General features: G+C 35.2%; 1 protein-coding gene across 6 annotated transcripts in view; it reads left to right on the forward strand.

The window, feature by feature from the left end:
* Positions 1-12,225, forward strand: part of STXBP5 (syntaxin binding protein 5) — a 104,242-nt gene extending 92,017 nt beyond the window's left edge. For all 6 annotated transcript variants that reach the window (XM_010707153.1, XM_010707155.1, XM_010707158.1 and 3 more), the window contains 5 exons: positions 428-797; positions 2,574-2,739; positions 3,525-3,636; positions 5,878-6,098; positions 7,168-12,225. In XM_010707153.1, the coding sequence (XP_010705455.1) occupies positions 428-797; positions 2,574-2,739; positions 3,525-3,636; positions 5,878-6,098; positions 7,168-7,209 (911 nt within the window). In that variant the 3' untranslated portion in view covers positions 7,210-12,225. The remainder of the gene's footprint in view (positions 1-427; positions 798-2,573; positions 2,740-3,524; positions 3,637-5,877; positions 6,099-7,167) is intronic.

Below are 12,225 nucleotides of genomic sequence, written 5' to 3' on the forward strand. Positions count from 1 at the left end.
AAAAAAGTTGCCAGTTTCTGAACCCATTTTGAAAGAAAATCTCTCTCTAATTGTATTTATGGTATATACTGACTGCACAGGGCACTCCTCCAGAGAGAATGAAATGAGTCATGCTTGCCAATGAAATTTAGTATAAATGTGCATTCCACCTTGGTTCTCCTAATAAATGTATACATTTACATTGATGTTAATGGAGTGTATGCTTATGTATTTAAACTTTGAAAACTGTTTTAATAATTTATTGAATGCACTTGTACGCACTTGTACGTACATGCTTCAAGTCCAGAGATTTTAAGGCTGTTTTGTTAGAGGCAAGTCTATACTCTAGTTTGGTTTTCATTCTTCTAGCTTCTTTAAGGAGTATTTTTTTCAGTTTGAATGACAATTTAAGACTGTTTTAGAAATGTGCTCTATTTATATTTCCTAGGAACCATCCTGAGGCTAAAAGGGGCAATATTGAGAATGGCTTTTCTGGATACCACCGGATCTTTAGTCCCACCTGCACATGAACCCTGGAGAGAACACAATGTTTCTGAAGATAAAGATGAAAAAGATAAATCGAAAAAGCGACGACCGGTCTCAGTGTCCCCCTCATCCTCTCAGGAAATCAGTGAAAACCAATATGCAGTGATATGTTCTGAAAAGCAAGCAAAAGTTATCTCACTGCCATCCCAGAACTGTATTTATAAGCATAACATAACAGAGACTTCTTTCGTTCTTCGTGGAGATATAGTATCATTGAGTAACAGTATTTGCCTTGCATGTTTCTGTGCCAATGGACATATTATGGCTTTTAGGTAAGGCATAATTGACAGCAATATATATGAATATATACATAGATAAGATATGAGTCTCCTGCTAGATGAAATTTTTTTTTCTAGAAGAATATGAATAAAATGGGCATTCAGCTCAGTGTTGATGAACCTCTAACATCTGGAGCTGAATATTTTGATTACGTATTAATTCTGCCTTTAACACATGAACAAATTTATCATTTTAACTCGTTAACATAATTCAAACATTATATAGGTTTTTGAACTGTTGAAAATTGTCTCAACAATGACTTTACTCCTTGTTGGAAAACCCTGTCCTGAATCAGACCTTCAGCTGACCACAGCTCTGCATATTTTTGTGCAGCTGCTACAGTCCTATCTGTTTCTCAGTCATGTCTTGAGCTTTCTGTTTTGTTCTGTAGCTTGCTCATGTCTCAGAGGTGAGATTAATTGATAGCAATTCTAGTACAAAAAAGTCATAAACATTAAGAGGTTTCATTTATTAAAATGTGTGTAGAAGTAATTTTGAAGGTACTAATGTCATCTATTTAATTTTTACCTGTTTTTTTTTCTTAAGTGTTTACAAATGCTCTTTTCATTCTGAGTAGTAATTGAGAGGGGAAAAAAAAACTATGGCAAAGCAGGTTCCCTCTTACTAGTTTAATCCTAGGAATATTTCTATTTTAGATGCATGCTGGACAAATGTGTTATCACTGGTAGCGTTCTTACAGAAGAATGTTGCTTTCTATTTCTTACCTGTAGAATTTGCCACTAAAGTCATGTTATTTATTATTCTTCCTTTTCTTTGTGAGTCTCCTGTTATTGGACAATACCCAGTAAAATGCCAGCCTAACATTTAGAAGTTTCAATATCACCATGAAGTAGAGCTGAAGACAAAAAACTTATTTTAGCTTGTATGGTATTTTTTCTATATCATAAGTTTCAGCTTCAGTTTTCCCCTTTACTGCTTTTTACTCTTTAGAAATAATAATCTTAGACAGATTGTATCTGCAGCAGAAGCTGCTTGATATATTGCTGATAAACGTGCAGCTGACATGTGAATTCTATTTTTACAGAAATTTCCCAGATAGTATTTTTGAGGTATGGGTTCATTTAAGGTTCTGTTTATCAAGACATAAGGCATTCAGTTACTTCTTAGTTTCATTTAGTGTTTCTTTGAGGAGAGAAATGTTTAGCAGCTTGAGCGTTATTACAGCATGAATGCATAGCATCTGTTCTTCAGTAGCCTAATGCAGTAAGTTCTTCATTTATGTATGTAGAAAACAGAACAAACAAGGTAAGCAAAACAATGCTTTAAGATGATTTCACCTTAAATATACAATCAGATGAAAAAGAGCAGGCAGAAATTCACAAGAATGATGTTTGAGGTTACTGAATTTTCCTTTGTCTTTGCGTATTTCCCTGGGTTCTTGAGGCAGCTCTTTTGGGCTTTCAGTTTTAATCAAGAAGAAAATCTTCACCTGAGAGAAGAGGCAATTGTATATGAAGGGGAAAAAAGTAGAAATTTATTAAAATATTTCATTAGTAATTACTGAATGGTGCTTTAACTGTAGCTGAGATTTACGTACTCAGAATATCAGTGAAATGATGCTTTTGAATGCATTTGTGATGCAGATGTCTGTTTCTCTTTTGAAGTTCTTCCTTGGAGTATTGCATATTTATGTTTGCAGGTTTTCTAGCTGTATTAAATGATAACCTGTTTATACAGTATTTGTATGACCATGAGGAGAAAAATAATGCGATGTCCTGTTACTTTTTTTTTTAATTCTTTCTCTTAAGTTTGCCAAGCTTAAGGCCATTGTTGGATGTGTATTACCTGCCACTCACTAATATGCGAATAGCCAGAACATTCTGCTTCACCAATAATGGGCAAGCACTCTATCTTGTATCACCAACTGAAATACAGAGGCTCACCTACAGTCAAGAAACATGTGAAAATCTTCAGGTAATGAATAAAAAACAAATTTGCTGTCTTTGAACAATTTGCTGTCCTCCAAGTAGTTCAGTTTTAAGTTTACAGTGCTTATAATAATTAAATTTGTCTCTTAACGGTTTGATTTTGCTCACTGCCAAGTCTTACTCAGAGTGAATCATTTTTCCCACTCTTATGTTGTACTGTTATCCATCTTCTTGTGTTTGGAATGTGTCTTAATTTCCTTTTTAGTCTTTGTTAGTCCTTTAGTATCTTTGTTTAATATGTGCAGCTAATAGAACTCTTGTTCAAATAATTCTGATGGAGATGCATGCAGGCATAATTTGGGATACTAAGATACAAGGAAGCTATTCTGTTGCCAGGATATTAACAATTTGAACAGATTCTCAACAATGCTTCAACCTGCAAGTTGTATAGAAGGTGGATATAGCAGAATTAGTCTGCAAGCTCTGCTTTGATGCTACCGTGCATGTGATTATTGGTGGCTGCAGTTTCAACTGAACGAAATCAAGAGTGTTTCCCAAGTTGAGGGGAGAATACAGCTTTGCTTGAGCACATTTTTTTGAAAATATTCCTGAGCTATAAGCTTGCAACTATCAGGACAGATGGTTTGGACAGATTTCCTAATAGTTTTTTATTGTTACTTCCTAAATAGTGTCAGCTATCTACTGCAAAGGCAGATGAACGTTAAAGCATATTCAAATTCAAATCCACAAAAAAATGTCCAAAGTGACAGAGTATTCCATTAATTTGTATATGAAATGATATATGCCTTCTTGTGTCTCTTCACTGCCAAGGAAATGTTAGGTGAGCTCTTCACTCCTGTTGAAACACCAGAAGCACCAAACAGGGGGTTCTTCAAAGGCCTCTTTGGAGGTGGGGCACAGTCACTTGACAGAGAAGAACTCTGTAAGTCTTTTGAATTCTTTATTTCCACCCAGATATTGCCTGTGTTAATAGGACATTCAGTTTTCAAAGAGGAAAACTGAAAAGTGGAATGAAGAGAAATAATACTTTTTTTTTTTTATGCTTTTTTATAGCTTTATATGTTGTACAACTTACCAACAATAGCAGAGAATTAGTTACTGTTTTCTCACAGACTGCCGTACCTCATTTATTCAGGATTGGATGATAAAGCAATAAATGGGACAACCATTCTTATTTATCTTAAGTGTATAGCACTGTCTGTAATTCTCTTAATGTTGCTAAACCAAAAGAGGCTGGTTCTAGAGAGCAACGTTTTGGACAGTAAGAAAATTAACTCTATTATACTTCAGTTAATTTCCTAGATTCTTTTTCATTGTTTGACTTGTATCTTAGGAATAAAAGAGAGGGCGGAACTGTATGACATTTCATTCAGTTGTCCATTCATAGGATGATACATTTCACATGTGGCCAAAATTTTATTGCTTTATCATTCTCTCATTGCTTTTTCAATACAGATTTAATAAATCTTTTGTTGGTTGTATGCACTATTTGAATACATTCAAGGGGAAGTAAATGAACTTTTACTTAGTCATATATTTGCCAGATTAAACATTATATAATGTAACTTCTGTTGGTTTACAGAACTGTTCCATTCTCAGCATGAAATATTGTTATAAAACAAAAAAAGATTCCTGGCAATCTTTTTTTTTGTTGTTGTTGTTGTTGTTGGATCAAAATAACCAATAAAAGTTAATCTTTATTTCTAATGCCTTTATATTTTGAATATGCCTGTATATATCAAATAGTTAGAGGCATTTTCCAATTTAAATATTACATTTGTAATTGTATACATGTAATACTTTGAAAGGTTGATCAAGTTATTTGATTTGAGAAACCTGCATATAGAAGTTGCACATCTATTTAGTGTAACTGGGGCAGGAAAAAACTGCCCATTCATGTCAAAAAAAAAAAAACCACACTTCAGAGGTTATCTTTTTCCATCACTGTGAGTTTTCAGACTCTTCTGACCTATTTTTAAGGAGATCTCAAATGGGTTTTATAACCATCTTAGGCTTTGTGGTTTACAATTGAAAAATGTGTTTAGGTTCGAATTGTCAGAAGGAAAATACTGAACAGGTAGGAAAGCTGGATGAATTGTGACCTGAAAATGAGTTCACTGACAACTGGGACATCTGAAAATGTCTTTAAAGTGTTAGTACTTAACATGAGGATCATGACAGAATCTGCCTGTAATAAGTGAAATGACTTCAGATATGCTTCTCAAGAATAGAAATGTTTATAGTGTTAGTTGAAAAGAATTTTTTTTCTTTTTAGAAGCATGAAATGGGAAACCTGAAATTCTGCAGTAAGATTTGTTAAACATTCATTGTTAGAGGTGGAAAAAAAGAAGTTTACTGTAATTCCATTGTTTGAAAAACAAAGCTACAGAATAAATCATCTTCTTATTTTACTTTAGCATCCAAAAAGGCCATTTGGGGCCTCCTCAAATTTCTGTGGAGTATACATTTCAGCTTGAGAGAGATTGATACCACCATTAAATGTCTAGACTGAAGAAGGTGGCTGATCTCCCATTAAGAGCAAAGGAGATGTAGTCAGTACAGTCACTAGAGTGATAGCTATTCATTTTACTAATTATGTGTTTTTTTTCCTTATGTATGTTCTTTCTTTTTAATAACATGGTCTGTTACAGTAATGGGAGCCTAATATGTGATTGTTCATGATTGTTCCATGTCTGAATCTAAAACTGAACTTCCACCAAAGGAAACTTATGCTGATAGAATCATACTCTGACTATATCAGCAAAGCCCTTAGAGAATAGACCACAGCTTGTATAAGCAAAGTTCTCCTGTTTTGCTGAATTCACAACACCCTCCCTGTGAAGCAAGCTATTGTTTAAAAACTGTTTTGCTGAAATAATTCTGTTAATTACAGTGATGCCACCACTGTTGTGAGCATTTTAATTTCACATTTGAGTTTTGACAAGGTTAAAATTGTATAACATGCCTGGAAGCTCTGAAATATGCTTTAAAATCTCAATTAGATTAAATAGTAACAGAGTAGTGAATATTGCTCATATACATGCTTATGATGAAGTACATGCAAAAAAAACCAGCTCTTTTATAAATTAGTTACGTTCATGTTTATGTAATAATGATAAGAAACCTTACTTCTCTCCTTTTTCTGCCCTAAAAATGCCTCCAGTTGGAGAATCAGCATCTGGGAAGGCATCAAGAAGTCTTGCCCAGCATATTCCAGGCCCTGGAGGTATTGAAGGTGTCAAAGGAGCTGCATCTGGTGTAGTTGGGGAATTAGCACGAGCCCGGTTGGCACTGGATGAAAGAGGACAGAAACTAGGAGAACTGGAAGAAAAAACCGCAGCTATGCTTTACAGTGCTGATTCTTTCTCTAAACATGCTCATGAGGTAATTTCATTGCATGTTAAACTGAGAGCATTACACTGATTGACTATTATAAGCTTTACAAGTAACTGACTTCTGCTTTAAGGGCATTTTAAAGAAGTCTAAAAGAAATACATTTTCATTTTTTATTTACCAGTTGTTTCTCCTAATAAATATTAAGGTAAGCAGCTTTGCCTTTTGGCATAGCGGTCTGGAGTAGGCCATCTATCTGAGTAGTATGTAGACTTCCAAAAGGGCTGCTTGTTTCCCATTACTGAAATAATTTGTCACTAAATTAGATAATCACAGAATCACAGAAACACCAAGGTTGGAAAAGACCTACAAGATCATCCAGTCCAACTGTCCAGGTCACCAATAGTGCTCACTAAACCATATCCCTCAACACAAAATCCAAACATTCCTTGAACAGCTCCAGGGTCGGTGACTCCACCACCTCCTTGGGCAGCCCATTCCAGTGCTTGACCACTCTTTCAGAAAAGTAGTATCTCTTAACATCCAGCCTGAGTCTCCCCTGGTGCAGCTTGAAGCCATTCCCTCTAGTCCTGTCACCAGTTACACGAGAGAAGAGGCCGACCCACAGCTCACTACAGCCTCCCTTCAGGTGGCTATAGAGAGCAGTAAGGTCTCCCCTGAGCTCCTCTTCTCCAGACTGAACAGTCCTAGCTCCTTCAGTCGCTCCTCATAAGGCCTGTGCTCCAGGCCTTAAGTAATTAGTAATGCTCTGTGTGGGATTCCTGTGGTACCTAAGAAAGATCCAGTTGTATGCAGATTCCTTGAATCCAAGCTTGTTTTTCCCCTCAGTTAATAAAAAGTATAACTATTCTCTTAAGTGTTCGTGCAGATCTCTTTCCATGCCCCAAACTCCTGTGCAACCCTTCTGTTCTCTCAAAATTGTTTTTCTATTAGAGGCGAGAAGATCAGCAGTAATGTCAATGTTAGAAAATTTATTGTGCCAAACACTCACTGTTCAGTAATGAGGCTTCATAAATGTATAGTTTGTTTGTATCATTGTACTTTTTGGTGCATAACAGAGACATTGATTAGAAACTGTTGTTTTGTTTTTTTTTTTTAGATGATGTTGAAGTACAAAGACAAGAAGTGGTACCAATTCTGATGATGCTCATTGATTACATCGTTTAATTTTGTCCTGATGAAAAAAATCTTGGTTTTCATTAATTTTGACAGGAACATTGAAATTTAAAGGAGTATTCAACATTGGATAATGTTGTTTCCTAGCACAAATCACACACTGTTTTACCTCAGTCGTGGCTTTAACTGAGGAGCTTTATATATATGAAAGAAACACACACAAAGATAGAAAAGCTGAGTGTTTCTTCGCTGTTGGATAGCTGAGAGTTGGAATACAGAGCAGGTAATTGGAATATGTGGAAAAGACGTAAAGGAAAAATGTGGTGTGATGGGCAGGGGCAATTCAGGGTCAATCCTGTGTTAATATGCCAAAAGTTTTTGTGCTGTTGTACTTGCTGCCAGTGTTATACCCTCCCTGTGAGGAGAGGCAATAAATCAGGGGTCCAAGAGCTGGAATAAAGTTGTTTGTCTTGCTGCTGGACAGTAGCTGACTTAGGCTTACCCTCTAGGACTCACTATATTTACCATTATTGTTGAAGAAGAGTGGAAGCTTGCTGTCATTTCTTTCATCAGAAAAGCTGGAAGCTTGGAAGATTTCATGTTGAAAATTGTATACATAGTTGACCTGTGCATAGTCTTTTCTTGGACCCCGATCTGGTATTCTTGTATTCACATCATATTCTGTGAAGTGCAAAACAAGAGAATACACAGTTTTTGCATTAAAAGAAGTCAAGTGAATATGACTGGAATGTGTCATGCTGGGAATTTTCATTTGTGTTATGGATGTGCAATGTGAAATGTGGTAACATATTCATTGTGGTAAGAATACTTTAGTTTAGTTTCATATTACTTTTTGCCAAAAATAGTTATTTGTTCAGTTCATGTAATGTTTAGAATTGGCTGTGGGTTCTATTCATGCTGTGAATTTTTATAGAACTTTAACAGAATGTATCTTTACAGCCATTAATTAAAATAGCTGGGATAGTTTTGCTTAAAACTTAAGTTCAGGATGCCCCTTTAATCCTCTATTAAATCAGATAATCTCGTACTCAGGTTTTCAATCATTTTTACACACCATGGAGGTGCTGATGCATGAATAATGGCAAGCATCTACTATTTAATAATTGTCAGGATATTGTTCAGCTAATTTCTAAATCCTGCTTGTAGAACTATTTTACAAGTACCTATCTCAGCCCTACCGCATGCTAAAGGCAGCTTGCCTGAAGTTTGAATTTAGTCTCCAAAGCGGTGTTTTCAGTTATGTGGGAAATAATGTGTCCACTAAAACTTCAGAAATTGGTGAAATAATCATCGAGTTGGGTGAGGTAAATAATTTAGCTGAGTGAACATGTTAGTGGCTGCTGCACTGAAGCTGCAACAGTGGGGTTGACCAGAGGTCTTTTAAAATAAATATTTGCATTTCAAAAATGAATTTGGCCTTCGTTTTCCTCAGAAGGGCAGGAGTAGTTACTGACTGTTTTTATTTTACAAAAGGGAATGCTTAGAAGCTGGTAGGTCATTCTGTAGGCCATTTCTTGCAATATGGTCTGAAATCATTTGAGCCTGCTTGTCCAAGTACCACGTTCTATGTGTGTTTTTTTTCACATGCATTCCAAATGTTGCTCAAGCCGAACGCGGGCTATAATTTGTATTTTAAAGTTATTTTTCAAGTATGTAGATATGTGATCCTTACAATACACATTAAAAAGATGCCAAATAGTAAAGTTAATAATGGTTCTTAATTCATTTTTAAAAGTTGTCACTCATCCCAGCAAGTGCACTTTGGGTTTTGTAGCACAAATTGATAGATGTTATGATTTTCTCTATCATTGAATAGCTTGAGTTGGAAGGGACCTTAAAGATCATCTGATCACCACTCCTGCTGTGGGCAGGGTTGCCACACGATAGATGAGGATCTGTTATGGCATTCAGTAAAAATAAGTGATTTTTTTTTGTCAGTATAAGGGCATACAATACGAACATGTGAGCTGTTCAAGGACCTTAACATATTTGAACATCACCATTTGAACATGCAGCATTATGATTTCTTGATGTTTCTCTATCATAGTGAGGCAGTGTTAGCTCTGGTTACTTAACTCTGCTTTCTACGTGTATTTTGTGCCTCTACCTATTTTATATCCAACTAAAGCATATTTAAAACAGTACAATTTTTGTTTAAAGGTAAATTATGGTCATACAATTTACAAAAACAGAACCCTACCCTACCTGATATTTTGCATCCTTCCTTTTCTCACATTCATAAATTGGAATGACCGATTATTATTGAACTTGGTGAAGATAAAACTGTATTTCAGAACATCCTGAAAAATTAGTCTGGTTAATCTCTGGGGGGAATGGGATATGGTATAAATACACAGAAAATTGTCTTATAATTTCAAAGGAAGATGACCTTGGCTTGGAAGAAAAGCATACTGAACTTTCCCATTGAGATACATTTGTTGACCACCAGCAAGCAAAAAATGAGGCAGTGAGAGACCATGTGCCAGGGGAGAGTGGGGAGAGACCTCTACTCTCCCCTTGTTTGGTATTACAGAATCTATTGTAGTTGAATCTTTTGTTGCACATGTTTCTAGGAATGAAAGCTAAGGAAAGGATAGATCATGAGATGAATACAAAAATGGTTCTTGGTCAATAACAGGGGCTACGTACAATCTCAGAGTAAAATGTTTCTTTTTCCTTCTCTGTGGAAGAGAAGTTGATCATAGACGTATCTTATTCTGCTCTTGGTGGTGCACTTTTTGTACAGCAAAGTACATTAAAATCCTTTTGGGGGAAGCACCCCTGATTTTTTTCGCTAGCATTTTAGTTGTGTGAAACTTTTCTAGAGTGTCTGGAAAATTACAAGATGCAATTGAGCTATTACTTTTTTATTTTTTTTGATGGAAGTATAAGAAACTGCTGCTACCTATCTGTTTATATGTAGTGTGTCTCATTAGGAACTGTAAACTGAAGAAGCTCTTCTTCACCTTAGTCCTGCCAAATTGTAACTTCTGAATGTTGATATGTGTAAATATGCGTGTATTCCAAATAAGTCTGAAAGTGTTACACCACAGGCATCTCCAGTGATTTGTTCTTCGGCAAACAGTTACAAAATGTAGTAATATATAGTTGTGCTCTTTGTCTGTCTATATACAGAGATTTTTGCCTGAGGTGGTATTTACCTGACAAGTGATGTTAGAAAGCTACATCCAAAGGAGGATTTTGGAAGCAAGCTCATCTCCTTTTTCCTTTTCTTTTTCCTTTACTCTTTTCCTTTTTTTTTTCTTTTAATTTCCTTTTTGCTTTATTAATAGCACTGATCTTACCTGAACATTTAAACTTGAATTTTTCCTGCACTTTAATTCAGTCATGGTATTCTATTCCTTAATTTTGTTTTTACATTTGTGCAGTTTTCAGGTTCATTATTTGTATATAAGTGCACACATTCAGTGAAGAGTTTAGAGCAGATTACTTTTGGGCACATTTGCTAATTATGTGACTATAATTTAGAATGTGTGTTTTCTTAGCAAAATATGTATATACGAGTATATACAACATAGAATCTAATGAAAAGCACTTATCCTGTGTCAGCATTGAGTTTATAAATTACTGCAACACTTTCAGATTTGTTACTAGATAATACAATAAAAATCTGTTATATTTATACATACTGCTTAAGAATATACTTTTAGTTTTAAATAATTTTTATATGTACACTTCTACCTTTAATTTTAAAAAGACTTATGTTCAATTTTTAAGTCAAAGTACTTAAAGTGTGTATATTATCCATAGAAGAAGTTGTTTTAAGCTTATGAATACATTCATATCTCATATCGAGATGATACAATTACTAAGCAATGAAAACAAATAGCCCATTTTGCTTTGCAGAAAATAATCATTTTTATTTCCCATTTCGAACATTCTTTAAAATTTCCCTAAGTACAAAGGGGGAAGATAGTGCATTCAAAAAAGCAATGGAGCATCATTTTTTTCTCATCAGCTACAGTCTGTGGCTGTCCAGCTTTTCCATGACTTTTTTCTTTTTTAATTTTAAATGATTTCATGTAAGAATTTTCAGCTATATCCTTTGGACTCTTAAAGTTTCCAAAAATCTACGTGAGGTTTGTCCAATGCAGATTTCATTTGACTAATGTACGAGTCTTCTTTTATACATCAGCTCTTTACATGTAAATCATTTTTTTCGTATTCCAAATATGTGTCGAAAAACCTATAGCCTGTGACTGAAGTGCCCCTTTCCCCTTTCTCATCATAGTTCCACATACTCCAAAGAGACACTGATGGTGGCTTAAGTCCACCATGGGGGTGTATGGTGGGAAGGATACACAAGGACTTGCCAACCTCTGCAAGTTTACAGGGTAATTTGTCAATGGGATTTTCTTCATTCTAGCTAATTTCTTGCATAATGTATTGAAGTCTTTCAGGGCGGATGTTGAATGGCTATGCTGCTACTATGAAGTTTTTGCATACTTTGTAGACAAAAGGAGTGATATTTGGAGGGGAGGGAGAAAAACAATATGTATGGGGTAGGTGAATCAAGTGCACTAATCTTACTTGAGTTTTCATTGAAAAGCTAATTTAAGCTAAGCCAGTTTCTCTTTCTTATGCGTGTTATGAAGATGTGCTATCTATAATCTATTTTATTGCTGTTCCAAGCCAATGGGTGTAATGTGCTTCTGTGTTCTTCTACACTCTCTAAGATTTAGGCTGAAAGATGTTGGTGTTAGTGAAGAAGAAATGAGGCGGAAACATACAGCAGTCAAAAGAAAGGTCAATCAGCAATCCTTTTGGTTTTTCATGTAACACGCCTAGAAATGTTTAAGTCATACAGACATAGGTTTTTTTGACACTTGCTTTTGTTTTCATTAGTACCTACGTTACATATTACCAGGCAAAAAATAACAAGAAGTTAAACTGTTTCAGTTGAAAATATGTAAGGAGTTGTATGTGGATTACCACTACCATTCAGTTAATAGGTGATGCAAAGGGCGTGGGGTGGGAACATGTTTTAAATATTCCCTTT

This window comes from Meleagris gallopavo, chromosome 2, assembly GCF_000146605.3.
Source record: "Meleagris gallopavo isolate NT-WF06-2002-E0010 breed Aviagen turkey brand Nicholas breeding stock chromosome 2, Turkey_5.1, whole genome shotgun sequence".
NCBI lineage: Eukaryota > Metazoa > Chordata > Aves > Galliformes > Phasianidae > Meleagris > Meleagris gallopavo.